We start from the raw sequence: 20,699 nt of genomic DNA on the forward strand, positions 1-20,699 counted from the left end.
CATAAGCACTTAGGTGTGGGGAACGGAGAAAGTCTGCAAAAAGGGGAAAGAAAATATTGTGGTGGGTTTCACTGCTCTTGTTATCTGTCACTTCAGAAGAAAAAAATAAGCGAAGAAACAACAGACTCTAGCTAAATCTCACAACTGGTCATGAAGAAACTGCTTGGATATTTCTCAAAACGTTACATTTTGATGGCTAAAAGTATTACCAATATCTATGGGCAGGGAAACAATGATTGTAGCAAAATCACAAGAGCAACAATCGTACCCAGGACTCTGCTACCCAGATAAAAAATAATCAGAATTTCAAGCTGCCAGAGCAGATTCAAAAATCTTTTCCATGAAATATCTATTACCATGTTTATTGTATAACAAGTATTCTCAAATTCCCCTTAGAGGTATACAAGAGTGATGCACAAATAACAAGCTCTTCAAGGCATATAGGAAATTAGATCTTTATAAAACGCTATAGATTACGTCCCTTTTTGAGACCTCTTGTCAGAGGGGTCTTATTCGTTACTCTACAAATACAAATGCAATATTATACTATCAATATTGATTTGAGTAACACCAGCCTGTCAATTAGCAGAACACATCTGCAGACACTGAGGACACAGGCTACAACATTTTTTAGGATCAGACAACCTGCACGTCTCTGACAAAGAATAAAGAAATTCTTACTGGGGACCATTTATCAATCACTGCTATCTGTGAGACTCAGTGCCTTTCTGATAACATAGTATCTTCTTCTTCCTTTAACAGTTCTTTCTTTCCCTAAAGAATGATCCACCATCTGAGCAGAGCCCGTTCCTGCAGCCCTTTACACATTTCAATGTCAGCAGCTAGAAGAGCATGTTTGACTCCTGTCAATAGTAGTCCTAAAAAGCTAAAAAAACTGCTCAAAAAAGAGAAGAAAATAAGCATCAATTTCACTATTGTGACTTCTTTCTCCCAGCCATCATCAAAAATTCTAACAAACCAGCCAAGCAACCAAACTCTTGATTATGTTTTGCCATAAAGCAAACAAAAAAACCCAAACAAAACAAATCTAAAAGCACCTTTTTTATGTGCTTTGCTTATATCCCAGAGGCTGCTCAAACATCCAGCTCTGAGCAGCCTGCTCAGGAAATGAGCATTTAGGCAACACAGGTTTTCCCAGAGGCAAGATTTTTTTTAAAGGAAAGAAAGCCCTTGGAGAACACTTCCTTTAAGCAGCCTCCTCTGTTTTACACCAATGTGGTTCGAGCATAAAGCCCCCGTTGATCAGAGATGAGTTAGGAAGGCTGAGGAGAGGCAATCCTCCAAGCAGGCAGGTTTCAAGCTTGAGGGTTTTTCCCCCCCCAGTCAAGCTCTTTGTTACCAAGTAACCTTACCAGGCATTCTTCCACTGACTTTTCTGCTGAACAGTATGGCTGCATGTGGTAAGGAATTGATGTTGTGGGCATTAAATGACAAACTCAAATTAATTGCAGAAGGCATCATTCAGGAATTGTGGGCCATTATCCCCTAACACATCCGGAACCCCAGAGTGAGTGACCTGTGATTCACAAACATGTCCCTGTGCCACATGCTGGGCAACACTTCAGTGATGAGTCAGTGGTGGTCTGTGAACAAAGGGCAAAACTTCCCATTTAATTGGAGCTGATGAAGGGCAAGGAGACCTATCAGTGCATCTCTTGGTATCAATCCTTTTCTTGCTTATTATCTTCCCTGACTCCTGCCCATTACTTTTAGATATCTACCTTCAGAAATGGCTTCTATTCATTCCTCTCTGGGCAGGTTGGTTTACCTTTGTACAGCTCTACCTAATCAAGATAATCACTGTAAACTACTGGCATTTCTGATCTTAGCTTTCATTAGCATTTCTTCTCTTCCACATCCTCTGAACAGATACAGTCAAGTGCAGTAACTCCAGAAACAAAGTCTTTATTGCTTAGAGGAATGTGAGCTACTTTTGCTGACCTTTCACTTCCAGAAACTGCTTCAAAGACTTTTAAAGAAGAATCATCCTATTTCTTGTTGAAACGTATTTGTAAAACCCCAAACTATTAATTTGTCACTGGGTTACACAAGATTTAAGATTACCTATTTTTTCTTTCAGTTTTATCAGAACTCCGAAATCCCATTTCAATCAGAATCACAATTCTGATTTCGACCTTATTATCACAGAGAGCACTTATTTCATATGCCTACTGCTCCATTCATGATACTCAGCCTTATCACTTATTACAGCTGAGAGAACACCCAACTCCACCAATTTCCTGACTTATCAATTTCCTATAACATATTTCCAAAGTAACATTCCATTATACATACAGCTTAAAGTTCTTCTGAAATTTTGCCATCACTTTGTCCAGCAATGAACCTCATCTTTGGGCTTATTACATTGCAGCACAGATGCTGATACTCCATGGCTATAGCACTGTTGCTAAATCTGCTGTCATGCATTTGTTCCCTAGAAATGTCCACCTAAGGTTTCCAACTAACAGCTTCCAGTGTTTGGGCCTTTCAGAAGAGGATTCAAGTACTTTTGCTTGTCTGCTTTTGGTGGACACTTAATTTTGATGAGGTAAGAACACAATACAGAGGTAGGTTATTCAGCAAACATTTGTCCTAATTAATAAGGAAACTCTGGCATTTAATTCAAAGTATGAGAGCAGTTCCACAGTCTTCAGAGACACAAAATTAATGTCCATTTTCTAGATTATATGGTTGCAAGAGGTTACACAGGTGCTGATGTTGATGACTATGTCATGCTTATCATGCTCATCCCTTTATTAGACTTCAATGTGTTTTTTTAAACAAAAGAAACTTCACTAGGAATTTGTTGCCAATTTTGAAATGTGCAATTATAGTTTGATACAAGACTGAATGTCCTATGTAGCACAGGCAATGACAGGCAGTCTTAACCTTTTCCAGGGTGCTCCTTTACAGCCTCTGCCTGTATTTTAACCATGCCTTCCATTTCAAAGTCTGCTTTAGGCTGACAAAATTCAGAAGGTTCCAGCTGAACCCAGAGTTCAGCTGCATGCTAGAATGAGCTGCAAATCCCACTGATATTCCCTCTGTGCATTCCAAATGCTCGAGAACAACAAATACTTACAAGTAAGTAAAAATCAGTCTTGAGGTGATTTAGTCTCCAAGAACAGTGACAACAGTTATGATAACTTTTGGTCTTACTATTGTGATTTCACACCATGACATGGGAGATAAAATAACTAATATTAACATCTATGAACAAACAAACACTACAGAGACAAGGATCACAGAAAACTTTATACATGCAATTAGCATTTTTTGCATTCAATGTAAGTTTTCTATCATATGCCATGAAAAATAAGGCTTTGTGTGAGCATACGAACAATGAGTATAAAATTAAATGTTGAATAGCTGCCCATTTCACAAATATCTTTCACACAGTGTAACATGATAGAGAAGTAATGTAAAAATAGTTTGCAAGTGTGCAATTAAACCCCTTATTGTAAAGCATAAGCAAAATGGCTTGAGCAGCCTTAATTTTATTATTTCTTAACTTGTGACCACTTAGCCTTTATATGTTTATTAATTTTGTGATTTTTTTTTTTTTATTCCTGTAATTATTAGTAGATACTACACAGGGAGGAAGGACTTCTTTCACCCCCAGGCAAAGGGCATGTGACAAAAGGGCTGTGTAGCAGTCTCAAAGCTCATTTGTATTGGGCTGGAATTTCTCACAGCCTGGGCTGCCATTTTTCCCACTTTATGTTCACAAGCTCCCTCCTCGCTCTGCAGCAGTGCGTGTTTGTGGTAGTGAGGGACAGATGCTCAATCTCAACAAAGATCAATGTGGCTCCAGGGAGCACTGTAGCATCTTTTCCCTGATATTAGACTTCACTATCCTGAGGCTGTTCCTATGTGGCAGCTTATCAGGTTGCCAGTCTGTCTTTAAGATAGCTCTCTTTATCTTGTTTTTTTAAATAAGAATGTATATTTAAAAGACATACCTGTCCAATAATAAGAGGGACTACAACAGTCATAAACAGCTGCGAGAATATGGATGTAAAAGGCACAGAGGAGGATGATCCAAGCTACAAAATAAAGATATACCATTAACATTGCACTTTTTCTTACTATCTGCAAATTTCATACACAGATATCACACATTAATAAGCATTTTATTTTATACATAAAAACTATGAATTATGTGCACTGGAAGTAGCTGCACACATGTTTAATAGTTAAGTCGCAATAAAGCATTTGGTGTTACACAAAACAGAACTAAACCAATCTTTGATTATTTTATAATCTAGGGTAATATTTCCATCAATATTCATTTAATTGAAAACCTGCTATACATACGTGCCAAGTAAATTATATAAGTATTTGTAGGATGATAGTCTAAAGAGACAGGGAATGAATCCTCCTAACTAAACAGTTAGCTCGACTTACATTACCATTTATACAAACATCAAGCAACAGAAGTCGGTGTAGTTACTTCAATAAATAAATGAAAATAATGAAATAGTGAAGAAAACATCCACGTTTTATTTCAATGCTGTCAAAAAAAGAGATATGCTGGAAGTATAGAACTATTCTTTCGTTAAGACAATTGAACTGATAGTCTTCAAATAGGTGATCTCTCTAACAATAATTGTAAATGCTAGAAGCATTTAGAAAAGAGGAACACATACAGTCAGAGGAATTTTTTGGAACCTGCTTCAGAATGTTTAGGAAAATATACAGTATTTTGTACATTCTAACTGGACTTGTTTTAGGCTAAGTAATTGGAAAGTTTCCTTTAATGTAATTTAACACCTCTAACAGCAATGGAATACACATTGAGAAACATAAACTGAAACTGAATAACATTGTCAGAGTTCCCACAGACAACCACTTGCTTATGATGAGGCAAAGGACACAACATTAAGGTTTTCACAGACCCACTCTATTTTATATTTTGCACTTCACTTTAAAGATCCTCAAAATGACAACAGAATGCAGAATCTTTTCAGCACCATCTAAATGATGCAGATTTCCTAAAACATTATTACATACATTGTTCTCATAAATTATACTCAGATTGAATTATACTTTTCACACTTACCTTCCTTTCCAAGCTACCTGCATGACAGACAAGGTGATCATGAAATCTAGTAACTTTCTATAAGCCTGCCTTGAAAAATCAACATATGGCCATACAAATAGGTTTGGCATAAAATAAGATTCTTCATAAATTTGAAGAATAGAAATATCAGAAATCTTATATAGTGAAGTATTTTAATTTATGCAGAAATTTACAACTGCACTGTTTTTTTGTACCTGTACATTTGTACATGCACCACTTGGGAAATGGGTGAACACAGCTGTGAGGGATGTCTCTGGGCAAGCTGAGCTTTTGGTGCAGGCAAATGGCCTCAGATTTCATATGCCTCTTGCTGAATACACTCTGGGTGGAGAGCCTCACACAGGATCTGCCTGTTTCCTATGTCCTACCTGAAGTGGCAACATCAGCTAAGACTCAGTCTGACTGCTTAATAAATTACATCTTGTCACCATCACCCCCAGCTTTAATGATGTGGGTACATGGGAGGGGACCTGAAGATGATACCACAGCTGAGAATTTTGGTCTGCAGGTAGGGATTAAGTGAGCCTAAATTTCCCACAGAGTCAAGAGAGAGAAGTAAAAGCTTGCATTCAGATCACCCACGAATACCCAAAGTCTGGCAGTGCAGCCACATTTCCAAGGGACACAGGGTGCTCTGAGTGTTTCCCTACAGAGAGCACAGACCTCCATCATCCCACTCATCATCTCCTTGTTGTTTTAATTCTTGTAAGGAGCTTCTGACGTTTTAAAAGGTTCTTAGTTTTTCAAATTATATTTGGACTCATTGTTATGTACTGGGAAGCTAAAAGCATTACTTACTGTGTATTCCAGGAAGCTTTTTCAAGTGAAAGTGAAGATTTTTAAACTTTAAAGTCTGCCTGGGCCACAGAGGAGTCAATCTAAGCAAGTCAGGACACTTGCACAGCTTCACAGAACTACAACGCTTTGGCAGTGACTCCTGTGCTTTTCTATAAAACGTTGATTGGACTTTGCTCACTACTTTTAAGTTTTATGCTCAGTGGATGCATAATCAGTTTCTAAGTCAGGGAAGAAAAACTATTCAACAGCATAACACATTGCTGAAAAAGGCATAGTCTTGCCAGCTTTTTAAATATTACTTCAAACGTAGTGTCTTCAAACTGTTGGGAATTTTTAAGCACTTTGTATATAAGGATATGTTCTGCTTTGGATGTGGAGCTTTTGGTATTTGTTGTGTTGTGTTTTTTAGATAATTACAAACTGAATTAAAGGTACTGATATTACTTCTTTAAACAGACTTCCAAACTTTGGTTCCCTTCTGTATAGTTTGACAATAATTTCAGTGGGCTGTTTTTATCAAAATCTATCTGTTAGATTATGTTTACCAATTTTTGTATTACCTTAGCCTTAAATCTGTTTCCTGAGAAAGAAACAGAATTTAAGATATAGGCTGAAGAGAAGGCACAAACTTCTCAATTACGCAGAAAATAAGGACATTTTAACCCAGACTCTGAACACATAGTGGCTAACCACAAAGAATCAAAAATACTACAGACCCCAAAGCTAATGGCAGCATACTTTGACCAGGGCTTTCTCAACATCTGTAGCATGAAAACTCACCAGGCTCACAACTCTAAGTGTCCCATGGACTCTCAGAGATTGCCTGAGCTCCAGAGTTCCTTTGAACATATCTTTTGGATATGTTTGCCACACTTGTTTTGAGAAAGAGAAGTGAGCACTGAGGAAACAAAAACCTTGATATAATGTCAATCAAACATTCCTACACACTTACAGAATGCAAATATTCTGTCTGAATGAATAAACAGGATTTCACTCAGGTTTTAGTTGGATCACAGCTAAGGTCTGTGCTCCATTAGCTGTCATGAAAGTATTGTGTGAGAACTAACTACCTAGATATGCATTGCACAGAAACTAGTATTATATTAAAATGGCTGATTATCTTTGGCTGCCCTCCTTGTTATAATTATCTTTATGCCTAAAAATGAACTATTCTTCAATGGCAGATATACTGTAAGAACTGGCATAAAAACATCATAAAATCAAACTACTGACTTATAGCTGAAAAAACACCACCCCTACCTGATTGGAATGATGTATGGAAGATGAAATGCACCACTTAATGAAAAAGGAATCATAAATTTCATGTCACCATATTGTCCATGCTTATTTAGGAACATTTTTAAAAGTTTGTTATTGAGAAAAGATTGTTACACACCACTCTGGATAACAGCATTTCAGTTAAGGGTTTAGTAATAAGGCAGCTCTGCTTTAATGGACTCACTATTCAAGAAAAGACCCTGAAAATTCTTGATTAGGGAAAGACACTTTTTACTTAAATAATCTGAGTGATTTCAGCAGAGTAACTCAGACAGCAGAATGATAATTCTAGGCAAACCTTCCCAAACAATTCTGTCACCATGCAGTACTTAAAACCTGACCTGCAGCATACTTGCTTATTTAGTCCTAGACCTTTCTTCTCAAGAGACTGCCTGTTTTATAAAAACCCAACAAATAATTTAGTGGGTTTCTTTATGAGTTTGTGGTAGAAACACTGGCTTATCCTTAATTAAAAGGCTATATTTAACTGGATATGGTAAAAAAACAAAGAGCAAAACCCAAACATCCTTGCATAAAAAACAAGACAATTCCATCTCCCAGCCTAGACTGTCTCCACAAGCCAGACACTCTATTCTCATCTTTCTGGCTGATCAGGCAGGTATCACAGTGGGTATTCCCATGCCTACACTGCCATGGACTCAGAAGAAACACATCATCTCAGTCCCACCAAATTACAGCCCAGTGACACATGTGCCACACACATTGCATCCACTTTGGAGCAGGCTGTCCTTCGGGAACAGCTTTTACTCTCCCAGTGCTCTCCTGCAATTAATGCTTCCTCAGGTTGTCTTTGTGCTCTTTACACACCATCAACCAGCTTCAGCCTCACCAGTTGTTGAGCATAGAGGAGGAAGGGGTGAAAAGAGGGCAGAACTGATGGGGAGGGTCACTATGGGCTGCTCTTTTACACAAGATATTAAATTTTAAGCTTTTGTTTTCTACATTCTGGTGGAAAGGCATGGCTACTCTGACACCCCCTTTAAATTTTACACTCAATGCTGTATTGTCACCACTTCTGGTTCCCCTCACCCAGCCCATATCCAGCTGCCTCAGAGGCCTGTCTGGAACACCCCATGCCCCAGTCCCTTTACATCTCTTGTTGGGGATGGCCAGCCCATTACAGAAAGGCCACGGAAAGCAATGCACTTTTGGAAAAGATGTGGATGGCATCCAGTTTAGTGATGAAGGGCAAAGAACAAGAGTTACCAGCTGAACAAAACCCTCCCTTGCTTTGGACTCCTTCCAGAGCCCTTACCCTGACCGAGTCGTTGCAGCATGTTACAGTAGAGCAGAAAAAGAAGCCCATCTCCCTCAGTAACCCAGAAATGGAAATGCTGTGATGGGAACCACCATGGGCAGCAACGATGCTGAGGCTCTGAGAAGCAGGGAGTAGTTGGAAGAGCGCTGATGTGCTCCTGTGAGTTCCACAGTGCCCAGCTCCAGATTGCAGGCAGGAGGTCGAAAGAGGTCATTCCCACATAACATCTAAGCAGGGCTGACAGGTCACTGGGGTCTCCTTCCCACCCCCCTGCCTACAGGCAGCCACACGCACAGCATTCCGACAGCTCCGTAAGGCACAGAAACCGTGCAAGGGATGCCAGCAACCAGCCACTGACCAAGAGCCATTGACTGGTACCAAAATAATCCACCTGGAATGGTTGGAAGTGAAGGGGAGGCATATCGCTGAGACTGGAGTTTCTATAGGACATGTTTAAATTTAAAAATAAAGGTTTTAATCACACTTGTCAAAACCTGCAAATTGTCTCTTGCCTCAGAAAGAGATGGCATGTGATGCTTTGGCAGTCATGTATTTTAACAAAGAGATCTTTATTATTCTTAAAAATGAAACTTAAATCCCCCAGTTCTGATAAATAACTAGGTATATTTTGCAAATTCTTGCATATTCTGTATATGCTTATATATTTATATATGCTTAGCCACACAGCTTGTATGGCTGTGGGAGTTGATTTGGCACAAATGAAAAATTATATATCTGTCTACATACACCCTCCTGTTGTCAAAAAAAAAAAAAATTAAAAATCAAAGTTTCACATTCAGAAGTATGGAAAAACAAAAGCTGAAAATCTTGCCTTTTTTTTTTTTATTTCCTGGCTTGGGCTATGAGACTGACTATTTCGGGTTTCCATTGCTAAAGTGATCACAGATGACTAATCCCCTTTGGGCTCCCCTATGACACATTAAATACCAAGCCAATCCAAACACACCTGTGGATTTTAAAGCCATTTATAGAGCAGTAAAAAAACCCATAGATAGTCTTCATCTGAAATACACCAGAGCTACTCTTCCACTTAACTGTGGTGCAATGATCTGGAGGGTTAATGTACAGAAACAAGATCAAGTTTACAAACCAGAAACACCTAAATGGGAATTAGAGTAATACCCTTGGAGAGCAGGGACTTAAGGACTAGCACCCAAAAAATTCTGCTGCAAACAAGGGCCTGACTAGCTGGAAAGGCATAGATTAGTCAATACAGGGAGTTAAGAACCATGAATATTATTTATCCATGAAAAAGAAAACTGTGATGTACCAGAAGAAATAAATCAGTCAAGACGGGATACTGGAGATGTTGCACAAGGCCTGGATAAGCCCTTGGTGAAGCAAATGGCACAGCTGTGCAGGATTTGTATTACCTGGGCTGAAGAAGGAATTAAAACTGGAGCAGGTGCACAAACCACCTCAGATTAAGGGATTTGTTTTATGAATTTAGAGATTAGAAATGCATGGCTTGTTTAGCCTAGCTGACTGGAGGCTGGCAAAGAGGAAGTCAGAGTCAGGGTGATAAATTTCAGAGAAGTGCTATTCAAATGTATAACACTGGCAACAAAGACAAATGGATTACACATCCTTAGCTAGTACTTAATGGAAATTAGTTTTCTGTTTATCAGAGACACAAGTTTCTAGTACTGCAAGGGTGGAAGGAGAGCAAAAATCCTAATTTTTAGTTGGATCATGTTCAGTTCTGAGATGAATTGCACAGCATGGAAAAGAGATGGATTGGATGAGTCAGGATGGGATTCTCCTAGTAGCCTGATTCTATGATCCTATTAAAGATGTGTGCTTAACTTCTGCCCATGTTGAAGCAGGTTCTGCATTTGAAAGGCTCTCCTAGTTTTACTTAGATGAAAATCTCAAGGACCATAACATGTAGAAAGCACCTAGAAAAACCAACAGTATTTTGTGTGTGAGTCAGGAACAAGGAGGGTCCCTATTATTCTCTCTTACTTGTTCCAATTTGAATAACAAAGGTGCATGTGAAAAAAAGTAATAAAATGATTAAGTAAATATTTTACAGCAGTCATTGAAAAGTTCTAGTTAATTGTGAAGAGTTTGGATCAGATCAGAGAATTTTATTTTCCCAGTGATTAAAGAAGAAAGGAAACAGTGAGGTAAATAACCAGGTAGAAATAATGATGCACTTTAAATCTTCCACATGAATGAGTTGATTTGTTAATAGCTAATACACTCTGCTGTTCCCCCTCCCTTCCCCTCCCCACTGTAATCAGCCTTTTGTCACATACCAGTGAAATCCATTAGCTGCAACTTCTTTATCAGCTTCCAAGGCTTTCCAGCTACTAAGATATTTGCATATTTAACGATTCATTTGACTGGTATCAACTCTCATTTACCAAGTGCTTGAGAAGAAAAACAAGGCATAGTGTGTAGAAGTTCTGTTTAAAAAACAAAAAAGTACTGACAGGTCCTTTCAATAAACAAATTTATCTGAATTAATTGGATTGGAGTAGACTTGGTAAAAAATCTGAGAAGTATCAGCAACTTTTGGAACCATATTTTAATTTAAAGATTGTGAATACAAGTGAAAGCTCTTCAGCATTTAAATCAACTTCTAATTTCACTCACTTCATTTATTTCACTTTTCTCTGCACTACTTGCACCAAATTTCCTTCACTTGTCTACTCCTGAATTATTTCAGCAGTGCAATTTTCTAGTACTTATGACATCACCACTACAACACCAACATAAAAATAAAACTTCAGAAATCAATAACAGGAGCAAGCTGATAAAGCCTTGGAAAGATTCTGTTTTCACACAAATAGTATTTTTATTGGCAAAAGAGCTAATGGGGGAGCAATGCCTGACAGCCATATAGAGGGTTTGCCAAGTGCATCTTTAAAAATTCACATGAATTTGGTATTGGGTCTTTAACATTTGACATTAACTGCTCTGCAGGCATGCTTCTGAAGAATATGAAGTACATAAAAATGTAAAATACTGACTTATCACTAATATTTCTGATGGCTTTCAAAAGAAGTACATAGATTCACACACTTTAGACTTCTGCTACTGTGATAACTAACATTGGAGAAAACAAAACTTATTTTTCTGCTTTAAAAATTGTCGTGATCGATCTCTTGCTCTCTAAGTGTGCAAAGTGACAAGAGGGAGATGGACAGCCTCACTCTCTGAATGCTTTGGTACACAGCCTCCTAATGCTAATGAAGCACTGTGGAATGCTGCAAAGAAATATCAAACAGCATAACCTCATGCTAACGTGAAACTGACTTAACTTGCTTTCTTTCTGCTTACCACATATATGAGCTCCAGTTATATATAATTTATGGGACATTGGCCATTTGTAACATCTTTGCTGGGAATATGCCATATTAACTGTTAATAACAAGGGTTAACATGAGGATGATGATATTGCTGATTAACATATCTGGGAAGAAAGATTCAATAGCTTCTTATTGGGCAAAACATTAATCAGAGGTATCTGTGACAAAGTCAGATATTCTTTATAAAGTTCAGCTAAGCATCCTCATACAGTGCAGTAATTACAGGCACAGTATTTAAGGCTTCATTAAATTAATCTGAACGTCTTAGAATGTTAATATTGTGTAAGCTTTACACTAGAAGTTTCATAGCAGAAATATACTTTGCAGAAATGTAACTGACTTCCTCTTCAACACCATTCACTTAAGATGATAAATTACTTGTATTAAACGCATTATTTATTATAGCTTCAACATGCCTTTATCAATGTTGTTTAGACAATTTATATTTACATTACTGGGCAATTATTAACAAAAAGGCAGCTCAGAACATTATATTTTCTGGTGCACACAGGGCAAAATATAAACAATAACTGCTACCTCCGGTTAAGCTATATAACAAAAACAAGCTAATAGACAACAATGAATTTTATTTCTGGCAGCACTAAAGGTGTTTTATGCATTGTACATGGGGAGAACAACAAATATGAACATTAATGAAAAAGAGCATTCAGACTATCATAGCACAACTCGGTGGAAGAGTTAATGCTCATGAGTACCAGATTCAGGAATTAAAATTCATTGATGACATTGACTTGAAAGGTCTATGAATAGCATTCAGCAGCTCAGCTCAGTTATTGTAGAGGTAAAATGAAGTTTTATTTTGAAACTTGAAAATTCCACCCTGTATTAATTAAGCATTAAGGCTAAGTTGCATGACTAAACTGCTGAATGGTTCAGAGAAGAAAACCAGGACTCTTCTAGTCCTTGTTTCTCATTCCACAGTAACTCCACAGTACCACATGAAATGATGAAGCTGCAGGTTATAAGCAAGCATACAGAAACATGTGAATTGTGTGCTTGAGTCCACTATGTGTTCACCAGGCCAGATACATCAAGGAAACTCAGAGGAAAACTAGAGGGGGTTCACAAGAAAAAAAAAGGATTCAGCAATCCAAACCAGAGACTATCACAGGACTTGGGAACTCGGGTTCTGCACATTCAGCTGTCCTAAATATCTATGATTGGATAAACTGAAAGGTGTGCTGCTGGGCTGACCAAAATACTGCTCTTCATCTGTGAAACCCTCAACAAAGACCTCAAGAAGTTTTAAATATTTACATAGCACAAGAGAAGTCCTCAAGTTTTGGGCTCTGTGACAAAAACCCACAGTTCTTGTAACTCCCCTTGTCCTCAGACTAGTTTATCACTCTGATGACAAAGCAATTCATGTGTGTATCATCCTCAAGAAGAACAAGTCCAAGTCATGTTACAAACCACCCAACAATTAATGAGAATTTTACACACTTCTCATACAAATCTTTACAGAGCTGGCAGGAAGAACAGTCATGATTTGCCTTCCTGTTCTTGCACACATGAAGTTTTACCGCTTCTTCTGAGAAGAGGGATTTATGGGGCAATTTATGGGGCAGAATATCTTGTTATCTGCCTATAAAGACACCAAAGAAAAGAACTTTATCTTACTTGAAAAGACACACAAATCTTTCCTTAACAAGTCAGTTTCTGCAGAAAACACCCATTTTGACTAATCAGTGGACCAAACTCAGTGAGGTAGAGCATGGGGAAAGCTGCCAGTGAGCAAGAGTAAAAAGAGCTGAAGTTTCACTTAGAAACAAGGGCACAGGTTTCTAAATTAATGACTGTGGAAAAAACAGCTTCTATATACAGGAGAGAAGAGGACTGGAAAACAGCAAAGCAGATCATCCTGAATCAACATATTCAGTACAAGAATAACAAAACACCTGTCTTTTTTTAAATGAAAGTTATCTTTTTCAACCTACAGTAAGTCTGTAGTCCCAGGGGTACTGAGAAAGCTTTGCTGGTGTGTATCAATATATACAATATGGTCAAAGCAGTTTGTGTGTAAACATAGCTACGTCAGTGAATTACAATTTGTTCTAGTAAAATAAAACTCTTCCCACACAGTTATTCTGAGGCAGTAGTTGATGTTACAGCCACTCTCCCAGTACTGTTTATCCGAGTTTATACTGCTATATTCATATATAGCCCATATGTTGCTTAAGCATCCCTGCTGTAAACAGCGCATCCCTTGCATGCCACTTACAAATTGTTTCAGACCAACTTCTCACTTCCCCTCACTCCCCAGTGTGCTGACTTACTGTCCCAGATTGCAAGGCAAGATGTATTCCATTTGCCATCTGCATGGCAGTTGTCTTCTGTTAAGTGAGCAGTTTTCCTTATCTCTTCCACAACCAATCCTCCCTCCAGGTGACATCTGCTGTTAATGGCCTATTGAGTGTCACCCGAATAACTGATAAAAGTTGCAGCATGCCATTGTGAGATGCTCCACGCAGTAGGAGGAGCCAAGTATTCCTACTTGCATATAATCTTGAGTTTCTGGAACACCAGCATGGCTTCTCTACTGGATTTCCCAGAGGAACAGCTGCCTCTTCCACTGGATCTTCAAAGGAAGACTACACCCTTTTCTACAGGATCACTGCTCCAACAGAACCACACCTGACATTCCAGGAGGACTGCAGTCACAATTTCAATTGGACTGCTGCCAACACCCTGTCCAATAGGGTGTCAGGTTGTATTCTGACTCTGTCAGTGTTGTTTTGGTTTACTGCATTGTTTATTTTATCTTTTTATTTTCTTCCCTAATAAAGAACTGTTATTCCTGCTCCCATATTTTTGCCTGAGAGCCCCCCTTAATTTCAAATTTATAACAATTCAGAGGGATGGGGGTCTACATTTTTCCATTTCAGGGGAGGCTCCTGCCTTCCTTAGCAGACACCTGTCTTTCCAAGCCAAGACATACAAAGCCATCAAAAAGACAAATATAAAAGAAAATTAATGTCTTCCTTGAAATTCTTGAAGTGCTCCAGTCTATATTCCCTGCTCTTCACAAAGCCACAGCCCTCAGCAGCTTGCACCACACCACACCAGTTATGCCAGCAAATCCTCAAGCACCAAGACTTCCTATCTGACCAGGGATTTACTAAACACCACCACACACCTGCAAAAGCCTCTCCATTGCATGCTAATATCCATGCCTTTATAAAACATGAAGATAAAGCTTGGTCTCCTCCCTTTCTCTCTACCACGAGCTGCAAGGATCCAAGGCCCTCACTGAAGGGTAACAATTGAACTAACAGGAATGAAGCAGCATTACATTTAGTGATGCTCCAGTAATCTGTTTTGTCTCTACCACAAAAATACCCATGGGCTTAGCTGCCCAAAAGCAAGGCTCTGTTTATCTGAGACATGCTTTTCCAGTTGTTCTTGTCCACTTCAGATCAGTGCATTCCTGTCCAGCTCCTACAAGTGAAAGCTCTCCAAGAGCTCTCCTGAGTTTTCTCCTTACCTGGCAAGTGTTTGTATTTTAACCAGCCTAACAGCATCTGATTTTACACTTCTGTAAGAGGAACAGCCTTTGGCCATTTTAGAATTAAGTGTAGGTGGCGTTTGCATACACTATGATGCATTTTGATGGCCTTCCTGGGAGGCAGCTAATTTCAAATATTGACCAGAAAAATCTTCTTCATTATTTATGCATTATGAAAACCATCCAAACTTGCATCTTAAACATAACAGCTAATAGGTGTAAGATTACCCAGTAAAAAATATATTATATCATGATACTTACAAAAAGCAAAAGCAGAAGTGGAGTTATAACAATGCCCTGGAAGAAAAAAAACAAAACACTGTTAGTCAGGGAGGCAGAAAAATCTTTACTTTCTTACCATAGTACATGGAAATACACAAACATCATTTAATATCATAGAAATTAAGTAACAAGCTCAACTTTGCTCTTCACTGAGCATGTTCTTTAACATTTATGCAGCAATCATTTTATAAACTCAGTACCAAATACCTTTTTTTACCTTTTTGCATCTAAGTCCCTCTGTTCTAAAATATACAGATGTATATTCTGATACACAGAAATATAGATCATTTCTTTTAAAAAAAGTAATATTAAAGCTGTCCCCTCGGTGTGTTGTATCTTAACTTCACTAAGCAGCTCCTCCTTAGGGAGACACTTGATCAAGTCCCATGCCACCCAGTCCCAGGTCCTCTTCTGAGCAGAAGCTGCATCAACTGTGATGAATTAGGTGTCGTGACTGTGTAATGTAAGCAGATATTCCCCAAGGAAATGAGCTGAGATCTCAAAACTCATTTCACTTGATTAGACTTCATGTCTCACTGGTAGAAGGCAAGTCTTTCATCTAATTTAATCACACAGGACCACCTCAGCTTTCCAGATCCCCCAGGCAGATGCAAGCAAAAAGATTTGTTGTCTTCACTGACAAGGAACAGGTTTAAAGCTGATGATTGGACAAAATAGAGGATTTTAAGTTTCATGAAAGCAAATCTTAGAGTGAGTTGTTTGGGTTGGGAGTTAACATGACATGCATCACTTTCATAGCTGCAAACAGCAATTCCCCATCATCCTTCCATCTGACTTCAATATTTTATTATTGCTCAATAAAATGATTCCATCATTTAATGCATGCTAATTCAGAGAGGTGGCTCTGAACTTCTCTAGGCCAGGACTATTCTTCATCCAGATAGGTCACAGAAATAGCTAGCTTCTCAGCTATTCACAAATTATTTTTAAAGGACAAAGGTCCAAAACATGCTCACATTTATCTAAGAGGGTGCTTATTTTATGTTTTATATAGCTACAAGTGAAAAATAATTGAACAAAAAAAAACCAAGTTGTCCCTTACTTTTCACTTAACCTTGAGTAACATGGCTTTACTTCAATCTCTTGGAAGAAAATATAAAGAAAAACTTGAAACAACTAGTTTCGTATTTGCTTTCTGGGTCCACAAAAAATCACAGATCCAGATGGACTATCTACCAAAGAGAGTTCCTATTGTGTTCCTAAAACAAAATGCAACAAATAAATGCCACAAATTATAGCAAACAGGAAGGATCAAGGAGGCAACAGTTAAGCTGTGTAACTTGAGGCTTCTACAGAATTTAAAAATATATTTCAAAATAAATAATACATGCCATATCTGACTGCCCCACAGCCCAGCTATCCATAATAATTTATCTTTTTGCAAATGTCACAATTGAGATAGATCATAAAAGACTGAAAAGAGAAGTAGAAGCAGTAAGAATTGCTTCAGGGCGTCACTCGCTATTTACAGGAGGTCTAGACCAAAATGCAGATAACAGATATAAAGAAATATAGGTGTTCAAGTACAGCAGCTGGAGAGAAGGAAACAAAAGTTGAGGAAGGGAGGAGGCATCAAGGGCTGAACTGACGCATACATCAGAATCTACGAGGAAGAACTGACTGCAAGATCTGTGTAATGCAGGGACAACACAGCCACTGCATCAGAGCCACCAAACTCCAGCTTTTAGGGACGGCTGCTACGAGTACCTGAGCCAGACCTTGCCCTTCTTCCCTTTCCCCATTGACAACCACACTGCACACCTCTAATACCACCAGACATTACCAAGTGCCTGAGTGTGCCCTTAGCCTCCTCTAATTTTGGGATGATAGAACATCACTGCAGCAGAGTTCCACCTTCAGGCTTTTGCACAGGTGAGGAGGAGCATAGATGGAGCAGGAGGTGATCTGAAAGCACCCCATACTCCAACTGAGCACTGAGTGTAGGGAGAAGAGAGCACAGGACCAGCTTGAGAGCACAGCCAGCTCTCCTCTGAACCTGAACAAACTCCTTGATTCAGCACCATTAGCTAGTTCTTATGTGCTTCATGCCTCAGTGAGGTTTTCTGTGTTACAAAAAAAAAAAAAAAACCAAACCCACAAACAAACAAAACAAAACAAACAAACAAAAAAAAACCAAACAAACAAAAAACAAACAAACAAAAAAAAAACCACCCAAACCAACCTTTCTCTTTATCTTGTTGATAAATCAAGATGGTATCCTTCCTCCTTGGGATGGGAGCTGTGACTTGCTACTTAATTACTTTAGAAGCTTACTGATATTAACAAAGCGGCAACAGCCACTGCTAATTCAAAGCATGTGCCACAGAAGGAAACTGCACCTCTGTGACAGTAACACTTCTTGTAATTCTGTAAGTGGAGAGCAAGAGAATCCTCCTATACATCATAAAGAGATTCCTGAATGAGCATACTGCAAATCTAGCATTCAAAAGGTCAATTTTAGCAATTTGTTACTAAATTTTGCTGTTAAACCCAGTGATCTTAATAATCAGAAGTGGGTTTCCTGTTGCCTCACCACAGAAAGAATTTACAAGGTTGAACTTTTCCATTTGCAACACAATTCCCTGGGAAGCTAAACAATTACCTGACAGAACAGAAAAGTTCATATTAAAAAATAGATGCTGTTGCTGAATCAGAGTAATTTGATGCTAATATTTTATGTTGATTGGGAGTGCCAGTTTGGAAAACCACAAGGTTTACATTAAAACCAAAAGGTTTTTATTTTCTTTTGTCAGTAGTGCAGTGGTGGCTGATGGTTTACAGGGGCAAGGAAAGCACAGTTTATTCAGGGAGGGAACCTCTGTTACCAAACCAACTGATGGAACTGCTAAAGAACAGACTTTGGGGATGTAAAACCCATCTATAGGTTAACCTGAAAACACTGATGTGCTTTTATGAGCTGAAGCCTTCTCTTCAGGTTCCTGTTCCACATATGAAGAAGGGCTTACCCATCCATGGTGCATGTGTCTAAGAAAAGGCATTACCTTTCCCTGCACACAGCACCTTGCTTTGACACATCACCTCTTCATTAGGAAATGCTCCTCAATGTGCTCATGAGCATTATGTGATGCATCTCAATTCATATCCACTAAAGAATAATAAATAGAGCACTTCGAATTGAAAGCCTACTGACAGAAAATACAGGAGACAATTTACATTTTGAAGGTAAAGCCCAAAGTCTGATTCACTAAGAACAAAGAAAATGTGGATTAAAACAGGTACTCCAGAGCTCAGCTCACTCTACATCGGAGGCTTCACAAAATGAAAATAGTCTGACACTGGCCCTGCAGCTGCTTTCTAAGATTGCAACTGGCTGAGAAGCACAAAAGAAAATAAAAATTAAAATAAAGATGACTATTCAAAGTCCATTGGACACTGAGACCATCAGAGAGGAAAATGGAACTAAATCTGACAATGCTTTTCCCTGCCTTACTTTCCAGGCAAGTGCTGTCAAATACATAGTGTATGGAGATAAACAAATTGTAGATTAGCACTTCCAGCAAAAGCTGAGCATCTGCCCTTGAGAATGCAAGGTCATTAAACAGTTTTAGCATCTTCAAAGTTCGGGTGGAGTGTTAGGCTTCCCAACTGCTGCCCACAATGGAGTCAAAGTTGTAAAGTGACTGCCATTTGCTATCTGCAGAAAAACTTTCAAGAAATCCATTTACACCTCTGATGTGAAAGACTGACTGAATATATTTCAATGATTTTAGTGGAAAGGGCAGGAAAAAAATATCAGCCTGACATGAGACATTGATACAACATAGGAGTCTGAAGAGTCAGATACTTGGAAACATCTCCCCACAGTAAAGATCATGAAACCAATTTTATTTAAGAAAGCTTAAATACAGGTTTGTGTGTGCAAGCATGTACATGAACCCACATGTAAACATCAAGGATGTACTTGGAGATCCATTTGTTATTTGCTTTGATTAGATAAAGTTGCTAAGAGGTTTTCTATAGGTTTCATCCAGTACAGCATTGCTGTAGAGCAGGTATTAAGAGGTGTTTATCTTCCAAAAGAATATATAAAATCAATACATGAAATTGGCTGCCAAATCAGACAGGGAAGGGAAGCCACCTAATGAATTTGAGACTATGGTGGCAAATCATTAAGAATGAAATTATGCAAATAGGAAGAGGGAGGTGGGCACAGATCCAGAGGGACACATGGTAGAAGACAAGTAGAGATTATGGTAATGAGGCATGAAATACATGTGAACTTTCCTTAGTTTCCTTTACCCACAAATTTCCCATGCAATTTTTCATCATTCTTACAGGTCATCAATATGACACACATGTGGCAACTGCTAGTGAGAAAAACCTTAACCAAAGTCACATCTGATTTGTCTAAAGAACCAGAGCTAGAAAGGAAAAAAAGGGGTTTGTAACCAAGGTTCTGAACAAACGTATATTTTCTGAAATAAATTACCTACTTGTGCTTAATGCTACAGAGGTTCCTGAATGCTTCATCAGAGCAGGACACAAAAGAAGCAGAAGTGTAAGCAGTGTTACATAAAATCTTACAGGGAGCATTTCCATGCTGCTGATAAGTTGTGAGAAAACAGCTTATGAACACTGAATAATTTCATCAGAAGACAAGCATAAATGAGAAAGGAACTTCAGTCTTCTGTGTATGGCAGTGTTTCTCACATGACTTTATTTCAAGAGTTGCTGGCACTTTTTGGAAAGGAAAGATCAGCCAAAACAATCCACAATTAGCTCAGTTGCTTAGAGTATTGCTTAGAGTTAAGAACATCAAAAAACCCTGGCCTGCAACCCCAACTCACCACCCAACAAACAAATAAACAAATGCTCCAAACCCAAAACTGTAGTTTTTATGATTACAATAAGAGTGAAACTTAATGTCAAAATGTGTGTTATTTCTTATGTATTTTTTTTTCCCTTGATTTTGTTTATGGAAGTGTGTTTTCAAACTTTTTCCTTTATTTTTAACAAGTTTGCAGACAACTTTATAATGTTTTACATTTTAAAAAGGAACCCTGCCTCTAGAAGATGGAATTTACAGAAATTATAAAGAGCACAGCAGGACTC

General features: G+C 38.4%; 1 protein-coding gene across 2 annotated transcripts in view; it reads right to left on the reverse strand.

Moving 5' to 3' along the window:
* The window catches only part of SLC10A7 (solute carrier family 10 member 7), a 137,881-nt gene that overhangs the window by 32,191 nt on the left and 84,991 nt on the right, over nt 1–20,699 (reverse strand). The window contains exons 6-7 of one of the 2 annotated variants that reach the window (XM_021549314.2): nt 15,585–15,620; nt 3,984–4,067 (exon numbers count right to left, since the gene is read on the reverse strand). In XM_021549314.2, the coding sequence (XP_021404989.2) occupies nt 3,984–4,067; nt 15,585–15,620 (120 nt within the window). Of the gene's footprint in view, nt 1–3,983; nt 4,068–15,584; nt 15,621–20,699 lie in introns of those variants that run through there. The other variant, XM_077783012.1, reaches the window with a different exon arrangement.

This window comes from Lonchura striata, chromosome 4, assembly GCF_046129695.1.
Source record: "Lonchura striata isolate bLonStr1 chromosome 4, bLonStr1.mat, whole genome shotgun sequence".
In the NCBI taxonomy this organism is placed as follows: Eukaryota; Metazoa; Chordata; class Aves; order Passeriformes; family Estrildidae; genus Lonchura; species Lonchura striata.